Raw genomic sequence first — 19230 nt, forward strand, 5'->3', positions numbered from 1 at the left:
GTCAGCACTCACTCTTCTTCAGTCTCTGTTTGATTCCTCCTGAGTCCTTGTGCCTTTATTTAGGATGGTGATGGCTGCTGGCACGAAGGACCTCTGGTAGGCAGCTTTCCTTATGCGTGGTACCTTATAGCGCCTGCCTGAGGGCAACAGCTGGAAGCTGGTGTGGAGAGGGTGTTTCAGGTCCGAAATGATGTTATGTGCCATCCTTCTGACTGCATGAAGGTACAAGTCAGAAAGTGGCAGCTGTGCTTGACCAATAATTTTATTTGCCTGGTGGATGATTCTGGCCAGCCTTGCCTTGTCTTTGACTAGTAGGTGACCATACCAGGCAGCAATGTTGAATGAGAGGATGCTCTCAACAAGAGACCTGTACACAGTCTCCAGCACCCCAGAGCTGACGTCGAAGCTGCGAAGTCTCCTCAGAAGGTACAGCCGTTGCTGGGCCTTTTTGTACACTTGGTTCACGTGATCACTAAATGAGAGCCTCCCGTCGATCACTGTACCAAGGTACCTAAACACAGCAGCCCTCTGAACCTGCTGTCCCTTGATTTGGAGTGGTGGGGAGAGAGGGGTTGTGCCATCTCTTCCTTCGTAGGCTCTTCCAAAGGCCATCTCCTCCGTTTTGTCAACGTTCAGATCCAGAAAGCTGCGGTCAAACCACTCCTCCAGCTCCCCCACACAGGCCAGGTACTGTGACAGGGACTGCTCGTCTTTCAGGCAGCCCACAAGGGCCATGTCATCTGCATATTTAACAAGTTTGAGAATAGCACTGTTAATACTAATCCCATTTGTATATACAGAGAACAGGATGGGGGAAAGCACACATCCCTGAGGGGTACCCGTGTTGAGGATCTGCTCATCTGACAGAATCATTCCATCCACTGACAAATAAACTCCGTCAGACGAGCTGCTGGACCCTATAGTACCTGTCGGTGGAACTCTGAAACCCACCCTCTGTGGTCGGTCCTTCAGGAATGATCTGATCCATAGAACTAGGCCAGTGTTGACATCCAGGTCTAGTAGGCGCTGTACAAGAAGGTGTGGCTGGACCGTGTTGAAGGCGCTGGAAAAGTCCATGAACAGGACCCGAACATAGGTGCCAGAAGTGTCCAAGTGTTGTAGGATAGTATTTAAAAGCGTGAGAGTTGCATCAGACACCCCCCTGCGTGGCTTGTAGGCAAACTGCAAAGGATCCAGGCGATCAGCCATGGTGGGGATTAACAATCTTCCCACAACTCTCTCCAAACACTTGGCCACAACAGACGTGAGAGCCACAGGTCGAAAGTCTTTCAAGTTGGTAGCATGAGGCTTCTTTGGCACTGGTATTATTGTGGATGTTCTCCACACGCGGGGGACACTATGAGAGTCAAGGGAGAGCTGAAAAAGTCTGGTAAAAACACCACTCAGCTGACTAGCACACTCTTTGAGTACTTTGCCTCTCACGTGGTCAGGTCCAGGAGCTTTACGTGGGTTCACATGAGAGAGAATTCTGACAACATCTCCCTCACAGATGGTGACAGTGGCTGCCGACAGTGAAGAACAGATATTTTCTGCTTCATTGCTGAAGTCTCTCACATCAAACCGCGCGTAGAAAGTGTTGAGCTCATTAACAAATGACACTGGGTCATCACACTTTACTCTCTGTGTCTTGCGTTCTCTACCCATCATGGTGTCCAGGCCCTTCCAAGCATCTCTTGCGTTGCCCTCAATTAATAGCTTTTCTACCTTCTTTCTGTATTCCACTCTAGCCGTTCTTGCCTTTGCCCTGAACTCCTTCTCCTTTTCTTTCACTTTCTGTTTGTCTCCTTGCATAAAAGCTATCTTCTTTTCATTGAGACAGTGCTTCAGTCCTTTACCTAGCCATGGTTTGTTATTTGGATAGCTGCAGATCTGCTTGGTAGGGATGACAGACTCTTCACAGAAGGTGATGTAAGAGGTGATTGTGTCTGCCAGACAGTCCAGGTCGTCTCCACAGGTAGTGAAGAACAGATCCCAGTCAGTGACCTCTAGGCAGTCTCTGAGCAGCTCAGTTGCTTCATTTGTCCAGGTCCTAATACATAGTGTTGTCGGCTTTTCACGTTTAAGGAGCTGTCTGTATGTGGGTAGCAGATGAACAATGTTGTGGTCCGATCTGCCCAGCGGCGGCCGGCACTTGGAAACATAAGCGGCCGGCACATTACCGAAACACCTGTCTAGCGTTCTGTCGAGGCGGGTGGGACACGTGACGTATTGATGGAGACAGGGAAGCAGCTTACAGACATCACAGCGGTTGAAGTCACCGAGCAAAAACACAGGCTGATCAACTGATCTTGTTGTCGCTCGATTATATGTGTCTGCAATGTGCTCAGCTGCAAGGTTGAAGTCTGGGCCGGGCACATAGACGAGGACCACAGTGATTTGGCATAATATGTGACTTAGTTGTTAAAATGCTTTGGGTCAAATTTTAGAGGGAATGATTAAAGGAAGGTCTTAGTGAGGTGGTACTGTACTTCTGAAAAAAGTGTAAAATTTTCTACAACAAATTTATTCTTCTATGATTCCTACCCATTCTTCAAATCTGCAAAAAAGGCAGGTTTATTAAGGTGGCAATCTACTATCCAAAATCCAAAAACCTACTAGACAGGAATGGCTTCCTGTTAAATTAATTAGAAGACACAGACACCAAAATTTTCATGCAACTATCTTTGTTTACAAATTTCAAATGAAACAACAAACCTTATTATAGAGAGCTATGGCTGCTTTGTATTCACTATGAGATTCTTCTATTAAGGCAAGCTGGGTGACTTCCTTGGTCTTGAGCATGCCACTAAAAATACCATGCAGCACATCAAACTCTCCCAAAGACTTGTACAGCCTGTCAATGGAAAGCAATGCTCATTATTAACCAGCCAATCCTCTTTGTCTCACCAACACAATCAGCTACATCTTTTATCTTTACCTTTGTGCTGTCCTTCAACAATGAATTACAGGCTGTTTTCACCTTACCCTTGTGATAGGAAGAAGTTAACTATGATGGGAAGAAAGTGTTTAAACATCCAGTAAGTTATAAGTCACTTTATAAATTTTGTTACAAATATATTACTGTCATTGATGTCATAATAAAATATGGGGTAGTGAAATCAATGTACATTTTTGACAATCTCACTTTGCTAATTCTATCCATTGCATATCATCTTTGGTGACAGGTGTCACATCATATCGACTGCGCTTCGATGGGCGTGCACCACCTGAATCTTCTGTAATAAGCCGCTCCTCAATGACTTCAATGCCTGCAATTGCCATAAGAAAGTGAAGCAATGATGTTTACGCAGAAAAAGCTTTACTGGCAGAAAGGGACCTACTTATTATTCTTTACTCAAAGCTATGCAGCATCATCTATATTATCTTTGGATTTTTGTAAAATTTTCTTCTTATTTATTTATGTTGGCTGAATTGTCACTTGAGTTCATTCTTTCATTTTTTTTCCTCTTATTTATGCCCTGCCATGATATGTCAACTAGATGCTTTCAGGGTTCAGCAGGCTCTACTACCTTCACTAAGTTGATATCTCTAGCAGTGTGCAGCAGAAAAGTAGAAAGAGTAAGAAATTACCAAGGGGTTGCAGATTGCTGATCTTGGCTGCTATGCTCAGCTCACTAACTTCAACTTTCAGACTTGACCGCAGGGTGTGAAGAATATCCTGAGTAACAGCACAAGATCAGGGAAGGGGAAAAAACTCATCATAGTAACTACACAAGACTAAATCATACATCATCAACATTCACAACATGTATCTTGTACACTACTTAAAAACAAGTTTACAAATCATAGTTTTAAAAATATGAATTATGTCAGAGACTTTCCTAGCTTCCACTGCATACCATAACACAGCCCATGAAGGGTGTAAAGTAGTGAATGGATGTTGATAACATTCGCCCCAAACTGTCACTGATCTTCTCCTTTGTCTCTTCCATCTCTTGGTCAGTCTTTACTTTATCCATCTCCTGATAAATGGCTTTGAAAACAGCTCCAAACAGCAACTTGGCTATTGTGTTGTCTCGCTGGCAAAAGTGAAAAAAAAAAAAAAAAAAGCAAGGAGTAAACCTTTGTTGTCTAACACATATTCATCCCAACAGTACATCCCCTAACCAGGTTCCCAAGTCCAAACATTCTTACCCTGCACAAAATCTAGAGTCTAAAAAATATAATCTTCTGGTCAGGCAAATTTTTTATAAAACATTTAGGCATAGTAATCTCTCCTTTTTTCAGCAACGAAAATGAAAACTAGTTCAAGCATCATGATGTATAGGAGGTCGTTTTATATTGAAAAGAATGCAACTGTCAAATAACACCTCCCATCATAGAATATAAAGGTGACAAAGTGTTAGGTGCCATCAGATTTTCGTATGAAACTACGCAAAATATAAACTTATGATAACTAGATTTAAGTGACAGAAGTACTTTCCTGATTCTAGCAACTTATTATTTTTTATTATTCATCTGACATGAATTGTTGCATGCTTTTCATGGCATTTTCAGTTAAAAAGGAAACATTGAAAATGGTGTCAACAAATGAAAACAAATGAAAACAAATGTCAGCCTAAAGTTCTATACTGGACAGACAGATTGTGTCCTTTCAGGTCTGACTAGGACCTGAGACAAAACAGGTTCAACTTACATGTGCAAGAGCTTGCAGTGGAGCAATGATGTACGAATATTTGATCTGGATGTCTGGAAGATCACCAATGCGATACCTTCGGTAGAGAGTTACCTGATTTTCTCGCCTCAAGCGCTGCTGTTTCAGCCTTTCCTGGAACAGGAGAATTCTACTTCTGAATTTTGAATGCAAGTATTTATAATTCTTTAATTTCTAAAAATATTACTTAATGATGCATGGATAAACAACTCTTTAAAGTATGCATTATTATCAAAGAAACTGAAAGGAATGAAGTCATATTATGTTATTAACTTCAAGACATGCACAGACTGTTTCCACTTTGTGTGCTGCATCCTACTTTCTTCCTCTTATGTCACCACATAGCATTACTTGGTCAAAGATGACAGGGATAAACATCTCTTGCAACATTACATTACTTAGTCATAGGCAATAATGATACATATCTCTTGCCACATACATTTTTCAGTCACAGGTGGACAGGAATACATGTCTTTTTCAGAGATATACAAATTCTCACTAAATTCTGTTGGTAAGTAAGCAGAGAAAAATAATCCTTACTTCTGTTACAATTCAGTAACAAGCATCCTAATCAAGAGTTCAGATGACAACAAAGTAACACAAGAACTATTCCTTGATGCGAATAGATACTGAGAAACTAGTATCCATTCCATGCAGAAAAACGAGTTTACTATACTATGAAATGTCCTATTTTGTACAAGCCAATATTGTAATGGTTATTTGATGGTACTTACCTCTCTCTTGCTCTTTTCTTTGATCTCTCTTCGAGCAAAGTATTTACTAGCTGTAGATCTGTCCTTCAAAAAACGCCTCCGCAGTTTCCACACATTATCTTCATCAGGTGTGTTATCTGGTGGTGAAAAGACATGGTCAGTTTTTTACAGCTATATGAATACATATATCTGATCCAAAAAGCCCATAAAAAAAATCCACGTAAACACACCACATTAAAAACATATGCTTTTTTAAATGTTCATCCATGTGCAACAGAACACAGGTTTTCTTTGGAATCTGAAATGGCTGTTGGGATGCGAAAGGAGCAACAGGTTTACACCAAGACATGTACAATTAACAATCTTAGCATACCATTATCTTTATGTGATCACTTCAGTATTTACAGAATCTGTTTTGAGCTGATTGTTACTTTTTTTATGAAACTTACTTTAAACATCTTTATATAAAACATTATTTTCAAACTATAGTTTTCGGAAGCAATTTAAATTCATTTGGACTAAGAACTAGGAATTATTTCCTTATTTTTTTTAAGATCGTTTTCTTTCAAAAGAAAAAAGTACAAAAACTACAACTACAAAATAATCTGATTTGGCTCTTGAATGCAGTAGTTCCTTTTGTTGTACAATTTATTAGTCCTGAGCAAGATAATATAATTTCTGAAGTAAATTCTTTTTCTTTAAGACTTACTGGATGACAGTACCATGACAGTAAACTATCTCCCCTGATTACAAAAGCTTTCCTACCGGCTGGAAGTTGAAATGCAGTTTATCTCCCTTGACGCTTGCTACAGAAGCACAAGATAGGTATTCTGCCAGTCTTTTCCCCACAATTTGATAGTAAAGACTAGCGGGCAGGAGTGGGGGAATTCCCATCATGTCATCTGTCATGTCACCAGGCTCCAAGAAACAAAATGTACTTTAAAAAATTATACTTTTGTTTATTCTTTGTTTTTCCTTGAGGAGCATAGAGCCGCTTGCAAATTATGCTTCTTTATATTTATTCTCCATCACGAGGTGGATCCAACCCAGCTGTGGAGCTCCTTCTGACTACAGCATAATGGGCTCCAGCTATAGGGTAGGCCAAATGAAGAGAAGCCTAATATGAAGACACAAAAAACCTGCCAAAAGTTGAATCTGAGTTTCCCCAGACAGCTGACATAATATTGGCAAGGGCCAGATTCCTTTGAAAGCCCAGACTAGATGTATGGCTTGCACATCAAAGGCTTGATTTTAGACTGAGAGAACATTTTAGGGATAAGTCTTCAGAAGTTTCTTTCAACATATGTTTTGTTCAGGAAGAGACAGTCTTAGATCAAATTCTTTCAGCATCTTCCCTTAGAGGAAAGAAGAGCTGGAGTCAACTGGGCCTAAATATCTAAGAAATATGCTTCAGATAAATTTTAAGTGCATGCACAGGCTCAGGCAAAGAAGCTAAAGAAAGAAAAAATTGTTTTACCTTCACAAACCAATCCCATTCCTGATTAGACAGCTAGCTCAAACTGCACAGCTGAGCTACAACAAGCATGGAAAGCACACCAGAGACTGTTTTTGGATACTTGGCCTTACCACAGCTGGGACAAGAAAAATCCATGGAGGTGGTGGTGGGGGGAGAGAAATTAATGTTTTATGTCAAACCAGCAAGGTCAAGATAAAGCAGCCTTCCCTTTAGGAAAATCCATGACCACAAGCAAAAAAAAGCAGGTTCAAACTCAGGAGCATCCAAACTGCCTGAAACAAGTGGTACTAAGCCAAAGACTAGATGTCTTCACCACAGGTAACCATGTCAACATACTGGTGGGAATACTAAAGTTTTGTATTAACATATCAAGTGCTTTCATACCAGGTGTCAAGGCAGTGGCACCAGCAGGCAAAGGGCTCTTGCAATCAGGGAAGAGAATTTCCCATGGTTAAAAGGCAAAAGTAGCTATGTATTTTCTATGATCATGTCATCTGGTAGTCATTGTAGAATCTCAAAATTGAGTCATCAATATTTGCCACATATTGTGGGTAAGAACAGTTGGGTTCTGCACATTTTGAATTTTAGTTTATGTTTGTTTTCATATCAGTTTTAGCTCATTTTTAATGATTTTTTAACTTTGGAAATCAGTAAATTTATTGCATGTCCACCTAATATAGCAAATGTCAAGGCTCCATTCCTAAAGTTAATAACTGACAGAAAATATTACCTGATAACGCCACGGATGACAAGCTAGAATTTACAAAATAAAAACCAAAAAAGACCAACTGTCATTCTTGGGCCCTGCAGAATTTCCTGTGCGTTCAGTTCTGGCCATCTGTTTTCCAAAGTTACTGCCTGTTCCTGTGTGATGATGTCTTGTGGCAACACGAGTCTTTGAATCTGCACCCTTACTGGAAGAGCCCACTGTGAACAGCAGGGAGCTTAAAGAGTTTGTCTCCATCAGGCTGGCATCAGCAAATGTATCCAGACTGCTTTGTGTCAGCCAATTGAATGGAGCATTTGATCCTAAAGAAAAAAAAAAGATTTAATGGGAATGCCTCCTGAGAACAATCCTTACCAAGAAAGCTAAGGTGAAAAAAAAAACAGAGGAAAAAGAGATCTGAAAAAATATCAAGAGAAAGAACTAAACAAACAAAGATTCCAATTTTTTAATTCTCTCTTAACTTCTTCACTTACTACTGACTCTTTTTATTTTCATGCTTGCATGAATGACATGCTGACAAAATGACCAAGTGGATGTATAGATACGTTGGATGAGTAAAATATTTGTCATTAAAAAAAAAAACAAAAAAAAACAAAACAAAAGTAAACCTGTTTCCATGGTGGCTGTAAACTGTTCAACATCCACCGTGGCACGTACTCCTCCCCTCAGACTATCCTCCACATCCTCCATGGTCTCACTGCCTTGGGTGACAGCAAATAGTGGAGTCATTACTGCATGCCTCTGCCTCCATGATGACTGTACAGAGTAGTCCTGGATAAAAAAACAAATAAACCTTCAGACAGAAAAGTCAGTTTTTTCTGATGTTTGAGATGCACTTCACTAAGACCTTGTCCCTCCCTCATATTATTGTATTTTTTAAAAAGTATAAATCTTCTCATTTATGAACATGTGTGTTTGTGTGTACAAGCATGAGTCTTTGTACTTGTAATTGCTGTTGGAATATGTGAAAATTCAGTCTTTTTTTTCTTTACAGGACTAGCTACTAACACGCGAAAATGAGCATGTAATGGAAAAAAATTTCACCTATAAAACCAAACAAAAGAGTTTATAGGCAGTCTTATTTCACAGTCAATAGTGAAAAATTATGCTGCACTGACCCTAAAAGTGCATTCTGACAAAGGGTGTTCAAAAATCTGACGATCATAGTCGGGACTTTTTGATGTCATCTCTAGCAGAAGGTTTGTGGCATAACTCAGATAGTTGCATTCACTTCCTGGAGTATACATGGCCTCCAAAATAGAAATCATGCGATCAACTGTACCATCAGGTAGTCGGGACTCACTGCTCCAAAAATTCTGCATTGTAAGTCTGGGCCAAAAAAGAAAAAGAAAACAAAATTTATATGGCTATATAAGTACACAGTTCTATATTAAAAATTCCAGAAGCAGTCCACACACAGATAACCTCCAGCAACCTCCATGAACAGATGCTGAAGACTAGCCCCTTCTAGAGGACTGGCATAAAACTTCAGCTCTGTGCCCATGAAGACCAACACAACACTTTCTACAGTCCTGTCCCCTAAGTATTTCGGACCACAGACCACTTTACTAAAGTAAAAAATATGGCAGACCACCAAAATCACTGTACCATGAATTTCAAATTTAAGTTGCCGCATTTGTTTCATTACAATTCAAAACTAAATGTATTTTTGTGACAGTAGTATAGTAATAAGTTTACATAAAATTACATACTTTGCAAGGAACACACACAAATTTAAAATAAATGCACTGCATTACTAAGGGGTAACGGATGATGCGGTTAAATTACACAATGCTCACGGTGTGACATAAAGACTTGGTAAGTGAGCATTTTATGCGAACAAGCATCGATAAAATTAAACTAGCGTGAAATCAATACTGGAATAATTAGCATATCTGGTAAATTAAACATTACTTTAGTGCTGACATATAATTACTGTCAGCCACAGACCACCTGACTTAAGCTTGTTGACCACACTTTGAGAACCACTGGCATAGAACAAATCTTGCCCCCAAATAACCATCACCCCAACTAGACATCAAGTTCTGGCGATCAGCCTCCAAACTTAATCAGCAGAGTTTGCTGCCAAAACAAAACAGAGGGTACAGAACATAATAAGTCCAATACAAAAGATTAAAGAATTATAGGGTGGCAGGTAATGAAAGACTTACCTGCAGTGAAGGTTATCATCACAAAGACCTTGAAGCAATGATTCCTGGGTTACTTTCATGATCTCTTGTCCTTCTTTACTTTCATTGTCTCTGTCAACAGATGTACTTACTCATATAGGCTTTATTAAAGGGACCGAAAAGTATCCCACTTCTACATGGAAAAAGAAGACCTCAGCTCTGAAAATTCTTAACTGTATCAAATATAAGATGTGATGATCTCTGCTACTTTCAATACTGCAGATGTCTCTTTACTGTTTATTTTATGGTGTGGGGCGGTCTCATTTTTGCCTGAGCCATTATAGTTTTTGAAAATATAAACTCATACTTGCATGTATGGATGCACATATTTCACTCGCACGCCTTTTGCCACATACACAAATAGATTTCAAGATATTAAAAGTGTTATTGAGAAATAAGTCAAACATGGCCTTAGGCATGCAAGTTTTTTAAACCCTCATCCAAGCCATTGGTCCTACAGCAAACATGAACAGACCCTTACACATAATAACTATGATTTAAAATTGCATCTTAACAAATCCTTTAAAATTATTTTTGGTTAAAATAACACAAACAAGTGGAACAGATTCTGCTCACTTGTGGAGTTCATGGCATAGCATTCTTTGCTCAAGCTGAATTTTGTTTTGTGCAACAGAAACTGGTTTTCATGTACACAATACCTGTAGTTGTCGTAAGTCCACATCAAGATCTTCATCATTATCTGCCGGCAAGTAACACTAGGGTGATTGCTGAACCCAGTGATGGCTGGCAAAAATGTCTGAAGTTCTGTGGCTGATAACTTTGGCACCATGGCATTCACAATCCCCAGCGCCACAATCTGGGTGTCTTCATCTCTGATCAACAGTAAGGACGAGATTATAATTCTAATGAACTAGCTTCATTTTAACCCACAGAGGCTTATGCACAGATCAGTCTGCAAGAGTTATACTCACATAACTGCTTTATATATATATTGCTACAACAATATTCCACCATTTTACACAAAAGCTATATCTGTTTTGGGCGAAGGTTGGCTGGGGGATGTAACAAAATGACTGTCCCTATAACTCATAACGAAAATTGTAGTTCCTGTCCACAGATCAGCATTCTTTTTGAATATGTGGTATAAATTTTCCAGCTTCTGCAAGATATTTATTTATAAACTGTCAGCATGTGACTTGCTTTAAGTCCACTAAAGCCTACAAGTCACCATTTTCCAATAATCTCCAAAGTTAATTCCTGAATACGACTGAATTAGATAAAAGATAAAACCCTTTTAAATGCCTTTTACTAAATCCTCTTACAATGGGGTTGCCTACAGAAATATTAGTTGTCTTATCTCCCTAATTCGTGCCAAGTTAAAATTATCAGATACGCACCTTTGAGTGAGAAAGTTAAGTAGGCCTTTACTTTGCAGCTCCCGAAAGGCATCGTCCAGCTGCTCAATACAACCCATTATGACTTCTAGACACTGCACTCGGAACTCTCCATGAAGACCAGGCAACATAAACAGAAGTTTATTCAAAAACCTGTGGAGGCATTGGGAAAAAAAATCCAAATCACATTTCAAGAAGGCAACTATTATTCAATTATTCAATTTGGAATCCTTAATTTTGGTTAGAATTTTTGGAATTGGAAAAATTGTTTTCATTTCAACAAACAGTAGACTTCACATTCATTTTAGTGTCCGACTGGTATAATTACTGAGGCATAAGTGTTTCAGGAATTACAGAGGAGGAAGTAAAGTGATCACAGAGTGAAGATCGCCCTGTCAACTGAGGATACCCAAGTGTTTGCCCATGTGAATGGCACTGGCCACAGAAGTAAAGGAGTATTATCATTGTCTGTCATGTCTGTACAACCACCACCAGCAGTAAAGGAGTACTAAAAGTAATAACGATGTGTATCTACCACAGGATTATAGTGTGCATGGTTTAATATATCATCGAGGAAGAGAATTCAAGGAAGTGTATATATGTGTGTATGGACATGGAGTGGAGTCTCTTCAAACATAGGTGTACTTAATTTTGATCTCTTGTTTGTATTGGGACACAGGTCTAGAAAATTTAACATTGACAGATGATCTATATATATATAAGCAAAAGACTATAGCTAATATCTATTGAAGGAGTGAGTTGCATTAAAAATTTCCATGGACTAATGTGTTTAAGTGTGTCTATTTTGCTAACAATTTATATGATTATTGGAGATTGACTTTATGCAAATATCTTGTAGGAATGCAAATATCTTGTATGAATGTGAAGCTCTTTCATTCAATGACGAAAATAATTGAACTCTAAAATAGAAACATGAAGCCTATGACAGGTCTTGTGAATTGTAATGAGAAAGAACCCATGTGGACACTGTGTGTGCTTGTGTGCATCAAGGTGTGTCCCTAACAGTCCTCATTTCCTCCCTTGGGTCAAACCATTTATTCCAATCATAGGGTAGATGTTCAGCCTTTAAGCATCAAGTGTTAATATATATCTTTTCATTATCCAGTCACAGTTATCATCTGAATATTAGGAAAGGATCACAGTCAGACTCACCTGTCAGCCATAGGCGGGTAGTGCCGATGTATGCAATGGACACAAACAAGGAAGTTATGTGGAGCGACTTTACCAAGTACAGACTCAACATGACTGTGAAATTGTCCATCTGTCTCATTTTCTTTGTCTGCCAAATATGCAAACACCATACCCACCACCTCTGCAGCAGCAGCAAAGATCATCTTGGAACTGTTTGTCATGGATGATGCCAGTGTGGTAAAGTATCTGTGGGACAAAAGTATGTATGGACCTCAAAGGCAACAACAAACTCTGATTCATCTATCTATACCTTCATCTAGTGACAGCCTGATAATCTTCTAGTAGTATCATGCTAGGTCATCCATAGCTTAACTCAGTGACCATCACTGTCGTCAGTTTTCTTAAGTCTACAAAGTTTTATCAACTCAAATTTCAAGAAATCTTTCCACAGAAAACAAACTGATTGTCACATAGGGAAATGGAACATTAATTCTAAATTTTCTTTCTTTAAGACTTACCAGATGACATGACCATATAAGATACTAGGCTACAACTGCTCTCTCACCATCAAAAGCTGACTTCCTAACAGTAAGAGAGAATGACCCTACACAGCTATGAAGTCAACAGCAAAAGCCAATAAAGCAGGTGTTTTTTTAAACAAACACTCAACCCAAATTAAAAGTAGGGATGTTGGGAGGAAATTTTTGAGAGGGGATCACCAGCTTGTTTAAGTTATCTTGCTGTTAGCATAGTATACAAAAAAGCATTTAGCAAAGAAAAAGCAGAGTATACAGCACCATATGCTGTATGAAACCATGTTTACAATACTTTTTGAATACTCAGGATATGGCAGCTAATATCATAGAAACTGAAAATATAGCAACCTCAACTGAAAAAAAAATTGGTGACTCTCTTGAATTTTAAATCTGTAAACTCATTACAGAATACTGATTTGTGGTTATATTGTGTATAATATATCTCTGGTAATAAATTTCTGAAAAAGATGAAAAGTCTTCACAGCCATATTGATGTGTCAAGTATTATCTTCTTTCTGTAATAACTATCCCAGTAAAGGGAAATGAGAATACTATGCAGTTGTTAAGCTAAACAGATCCTGAAATCCTGTACAGTAACATCACATACCTGTTTCTATCAACAGATGCAGATGGTCCATAAGGAGCATAATTGCAGGTCATGATGACTCCCAGCACCTGGATACCAATTAGGCTGCTTTTGGATGATGGATCTGGCATCTTCAACTGATTATAGACTTCCCTGGTAGTAAAACAGTTCTCTTTTACTTAATTACAGGGTATACTTTTAAGGCAAAAAAAAGGGGGGGAAAGAGTTCCTCCATTCTTTAGCAGATTCTATCAATTTATTTGGTTTTAAATTCTGTTTCAGGTTTATACTGTTGTCTTTTAGTAAGATATGCTGTCCATCAATAACGCAGCCACAAAATTCTATATTCCACATGTTCATGGCTGATATACATGCTTTAGTGATTGTTCATCCAGGTATTATTGAGTACTTTGCATGTTAGTACCTATATAATAGTGTTTCATTTGTGCAAGAATTTAAAACAATTTTCTTTTCACAAAATGCTTCAGTCTGGAAAATGCAATTAATCTGTGAGAAAATACATTTGTCTATAGATGTTGTAATGACAGAATGAGTCTGCTATCACTAGGTGGTTTAAAAAAAAAAATTGAAAGAAAGGTTGCTTAAAGCACTCATGTAAAAAAACAAATACTCACTGATATGGGATTTCAATGCAGTCTTTCCAACATTCAAGAAGTGTTTTGAGCATCTCCAGGTTGTTTCTAAAAATGGCTCGGGTCTCGTGATGCACATTGCGTACCAGAAACTCCACAAGGCGTGATGCCATAGCTCTCTCAGTGGAGGAATTCTGGCATATGAAAACATAAAAACAGTATAAATACTAGTTTCAGTTCACTAATTTCATTACATTAAGATTTGATTCTGATAAAAAATATTACTCCACACAGATCAGCTTATCACAGATTCTCCACTGACAGATTTATGATTTTTTATGAATTTCCTTCTATACCTAAGTAAAATTTTTTATTGTAAATCCTCTTTCTTTGAGACATGACAAATCAGGAGATAATAGGCTGCATTTGCGCTCTATCTAAAGTATCTGAGGTGACATGTTCCACTACTCATGCATGTAACAGCCCTCAGAAAGCAATAAAGGCAAAAGCACAGCAAATGTACAGCAAACAACGAGGGCCTCAATATTATGTCATCTGGTAAGTCCCCAAGAAAAAGAATTTTTAAAAAATGTGTTTCTTCTTTGGTAAGAGTTAAGACTCACAGGATGAACACAGTGAACAGACAGGAAAGTAATGCAGCGTGCATCATAGAGGCTGAACACAGTGCACAGACAGGCAGTTGGCATAAAAAATAGCTAAAAGGAAAACTTCAAAAAATATGATGAACACCACTGTATCCATCAAAAAAACAAAAACTGGTGTATTGGCTGTGTTGTCGCATTTTTATAGCTGTTTGAGGGCTGCTGTCCACCTGACCAGCGGAGCACTCTTGACACTAGGTGCTGCTAACTATCAATGATTAGAGAGCAAACATTGTCTATTACTTCTTATGGTCATGTCATCAGGTAAGGTCAAGGAAGAAATAACATGTGCATAAAACAATTGTTAACCTTGGATACATATCTGTTACTTTCTCACTCACTCTTCCTGCTCTGGATCTAAAATACTCTGGGTCACTTCTGTTATGCTTCCATCAATTAATGTTTAGTTATCAACTACTCAATATGGCTAAAGCGAAAGACACCTGCGGGACGGCTGTACTGTGCCATGACAACATGGTGACCAAAAGATCCATAATAAAGTAGTTGATTCCATTGTCACAAAGGCTAGTTGACAAAATCAACTGACAAAGAGGACGCAACCAAAGCCTGGCAAATGGCTGAAAAATCTGAAACAACATAATGGTGACAAAATTAGCAAACAACAATTTCTACAGAGAACACATGCAAGGAAATATGAATTTAATAACTACAATTTAATGAACTTGTCACTGAAACATACCTCAGATGTGTTGATGATCAGTTTTGCAATGAATAACCGGATGTTCAGAGTATCTGAGCCTGTGTTTTTTGTCATCTTGTCATGCAGAAATACCATCCACTGAGGCATGTCTTGACTTGAAGCATCCTGCAGTTATAGAAAGTTTACAATTAAAACTGTCAATAAATGCTCAGTGTGAAACTGATAAAATGTACCTGCCTCAACTCTTCCTTAAAATAAACATCACATCTTTATGCATGCATGTAAACCTCCTACACTCCAACATAACCCCTAACCCCTTCTCATCTCTCCCCTTGCTGACATTAAGAACATTACACCAAAGAAATAAGACTAATAATTTTAAACAAATGCCAGTCAGTCAACTCAGGTTTTCAAAACAAATACAGTTTACAAAGAAAGTGAACTTACTGACTGGGCAGCTGGGAATATGTTGTTTTTATGAATATGTTTAAGTAAAGCTACAAGAGGAGCCATACACTCATGGGAATTCAGAGCATCCATTTCAAGCTCCACATAATCACCATCCAGTCTCACCTGTGTTTCAAGTACAAGAAAATCATTACAGCTATAACAGTTCATATAATTAAAAATCAGAACATCTTTTTTGTCCAATCTGACTGATTGCCTGGACTGTATAGATTTTGTATCAGAGATCACTGCACATGCATTGGATTCCTAGTCAACAGAAATCACAGAAAGATTATGGTAAGAATTAGTCTTCATGTAACCATTCTGTACAGATGAATTCTGGAGAAAACATCAGCATTTTACTGAATATGCTCTTATAAAAGCTTGATGATGCAAAAACCATGTTTCTCTGCAAAAAACAAGTAAATCTGCTTTTCTAAATAAGAGTTAAGGATTCATTGTCTTCAAATACTAATATTAAAATTAGGAATGCCTCAATATCCTGGATCTTGATACCCTCTACAGAACTAGCAGATTAAAATAAATCTATCAGTGAAAAGACCTCACTTTATTATCCCCTCCATAACTTGAGTTTTTGCGAAGACTTGCTTTTGTTTTTGGAATGCCAGATGTATTCTATGAACAAACAATACAGAGATCATTAAATTACTAAACCAAAAAATTACAGTTATGTTAATAGAAGAAAAACCTTTTATGACATTCATTTAAGCGCTATTTTATCAAGTTTTGCCTTAAAATCCAAGTTTCCATAAGCCACTTTTATTCATTTCACTAAAGTTCTTCCAATATTTCTTTTAATTTACATCAAAAGAACTTAGAATTACATCTTCTCTTATATACCACTGTCATCTGATAAAGTCAAACACCAAAGAGTATTTAGCCTGGCTGCATCAATTTGAAAATTACAGGAGCAAATGTGATTTGTGTTACAACTTGACTTTAAGAATTCAGACTTAATCCAACGTCAAGTGTTCTTCATAAAACACCAAGGAAAATAAAACTCACTTGAGCAGATCCAGAAACTGTGAACTCATATTTGCTCAGGTCTTCACTCAAGCTGCTCTCTGTCAAATACTGAGAGGCCAGATGATATGATGAGATAGCTCCATCTTTGTCTGATTGTTTTTCCTGCATTTCACTCCTGATGGCCACAAACTTCTTCTTCCTTTCAAACTGAGACTATGAGGGTTTATGAAAAACCAAGAGAATACAATAATTAATATCGAGATCAAGTAAACACTGTTATCTAACCTATTAAAAATATGCTCTGACAGAAAAGTTTGAGAATTATTGGTAATCTGCAATTAACACCATATATCTCACTGCTACACTAACAATATATTTATGACACCAGGTACCATTTTGTACACAGAGGTATTAAGATAAGTCAGATAAGCAGACATATACTTCTTGTGAGAAGAAATAATTCATGATAAGCATCATGACCATAATCAGCCAGACATTATGTATTCTGTCCATCCCAACTCCTCAAAAGTTTTGAATAAGCAGACTCATAAGAGGTTTTACTATGTTGTTTAAACTAAAAGAAATTTGAAAACAACTATTTCTTTAGCTACACGCACAAACTTTAAACCCAAATCCAGTAATACCCAAGAAAGTAATACCCAATATGTCTACTGATATTTTCATCTGTCAGAGAGGCTGTTAGTGTCCTGAGTGTCCATAAAAGATTAAAATCCACAATGAAGAGCCATCAATGAGAACAGGCATACTCCAATTAACTGATATCAAACACACTGAATGTCATTATTAGGGATGGATGTTTTCTAATTAACTGACATCTAACACACTTATCATCACTGGGGATGGTCATGCTCTAACCAACTGATATTAAACATATGTCATTTATGGAGCAAATGCTCATAGAGCCAAGAACCTCAAAGTTTTTGTTCTACCTCTCTCTTTTTTCCCTGATGTATTGTGGGTTTTTTCCCCTTTTCATCAAAAACCTAATTTATGTCACTCGCACACATTCAGACAATACAAATGATATTCGTGTTCATCAATTCATGCTCATGAGTTTGTTTATATAAGGTCTTTGTGCCTCTACCACAGGCAGGCTGTCAAAACTGTAGGTCATGGCATTTGTCTGTGATGAGCCAACCCTGACAATATGAATTAAATCTGTATTCCACATTAAACAAAGAGATTTATTCAAGTGGCAAGACTGTTAGGGATTGTTGATACTTTTAATGAGTAAAAAGTTGTTACAAATTAATCTTTTTCCTGCTACTAAAATATGGACAATGATTCCTTTATAGCATTCTTTTACCATGGCAGTAAATCCTTTTATAAAGTTTAATAAGAATTCATCATAACATGAACCAGATACATCAGTTTTCTATATTTCATGAAATGTGCTTAAACATTTAAATTTTTTCCACAGGAATGTGCTCAATAAGCTAATTTCATAACTTTACCTCCAGTTCAAGTGGGAATTCGTACTTCTGATCTCTATCAACAATGTTTTCCAACAAAAACTGACCCTGAAACATGTACAAACAAGACTGAGAGATTTGCACTAACTATATGTTAGCAGTAACTGATGATCTGAACATATCTGTACTGCATTAAGACACACATTTAAACCCATGTGCATACATCTCAGGGTATAATTCTAATGATCTCACTAGGAAAGAAACAGGAACAAAATTTACATTAAGCACATACAAATTCACACATATATGCACCAGTCCACCCACCCTCACACACACTTTATTCAGTATGAAAAGTACCTTGCTTGTATTGTCTTGAAAAAGAAACCCTTTGTAGAATTTGTGTTCATTCTGCACACAGCAAATGATTGCTATCAGCAAATTATAGCTATAGCAGTGGTACTGTCGGCGGAGTTCTGTCACCATGAAATCCCCTCGAGTATCTTCACTCTTCGCGTTATTTGCAGCCCTGTGAACAAAAACACCGGGCTTCTATGAAAAATATCAAAAAGTTAGCTACAAAATCACAAGGATAGTTAATTACTTCTTTATATGTTTTTTCCAAGGCCTTTTATTTTCATATCATGGGCATGCAACATGAAGATATAGTAAAGAGTCAAAACTTAATTATTTGTTATCACATAAGTCCATTAATTTAACAAGTATCTTTGTATCTTGTTTATGTATGTTTAAAAGCATGAGGTTTGCATGATAACAGTCAAAACACAGTTTGATCCCCAAAAGCATAAAGCAGCCAAGTGTACTTTATGATTTTCTGTGTCATCTCTTTGCCAGTCTCAGGTTTCCCAAAGCAAACTTTCTTGTTGATTTCAGAACTGAGTGAATTGACTTCCTCCCTGGAAAGGCGGCTATACATGACTTCAAGCAGCTGAAAGCAGCATACTTTGCTGGTCAGCTGCGTCTTTAGAATGCTCTCAGGACCCTATACCACAGCAGGAGAAAAAAACGTTCGAAGATTA

The 19230-nt window shown here is 37.8% G+C and overlaps 1 protein-coding gene across 1 annotated transcript in view; it reads right to left on the reverse strand.

Moving 5' to 3' along the window:
• LOC112562170 (DNA-dependent protein kinase catalytic subunit-like) overlaps positions 1-19230 on the reverse strand; it is a 69314-nt gene that overhangs the window by 20226 nt on the left and 29858 nt on the right. Inside the window, exons 41-63 of the mRNA XM_025235242.1 lie at positions 19015-19193; positions 18551-18719; positions 18236-18301; positions 16800-16973; positions 16341-16409; positions 15774-15899; positions 15366-15491; positions 15109-15252; positions 14046-14197; positions 13432-13563; positions 12310-12534; positions 11140-11289; positions 10441-10614; positions 9764-9853; positions 8711-8921; positions 8201-8363; positions 7655-7894; positions 5410-5525; positions 4658-4789; positions 3861-4040; positions 3592-3679; positions 3146-3269; positions 2716-2854 (exon numbers count right to left, since the gene is read on the reverse strand). Of these exons, the coding sequence (XP_025091027.1) occupies positions 2716-2854; positions 3146-3269; positions 3592-3679; positions 3861-4040; positions 4658-4789; positions 5410-5525; positions 7655-7894; positions 8201-8363; positions 8711-8921; positions 9764-9853; positions 10441-10614; positions 11140-11289; positions 12310-12534; positions 13432-13563; positions 14046-14197; positions 15109-15252; positions 15366-15491; positions 15774-15899; positions 16341-16409; positions 16800-16973; positions 18236-18301; positions 18551-18719; positions 19015-19193 (3369 nt within the window). The remainder of the gene's footprint in view (positions 1-2715; positions 2855-3145; positions 3270-3591; positions 3680-3860; positions 4041-4657; positions 4790-5409; positions 5526-7654; positions 7895-8200; positions 8364-8710; positions 8922-9763; positions 9854-10440; positions 10615-11139; positions 11290-12309; positions 12535-13431; positions 13564-14045; positions 14198-15108; positions 15253-15365; positions 15492-15773; positions 15900-16340; positions 16410-16799; positions 16974-18235; positions 18302-18550; positions 18720-19014; positions 19194-19230) is intronic.

The sequence above is a fragment of the Pomacea canaliculata genome, linkage group LG1, assembly GCF_003073045.1.
Source record: "Pomacea canaliculata isolate SZHN2017 linkage group LG1, ASM307304v1, whole genome shotgun sequence".
In the NCBI taxonomy this organism is placed as follows: Eukaryota; Metazoa; Mollusca; class Gastropoda; order Architaenioglossa; family Ampullariidae; genus Pomacea; species Pomacea canaliculata.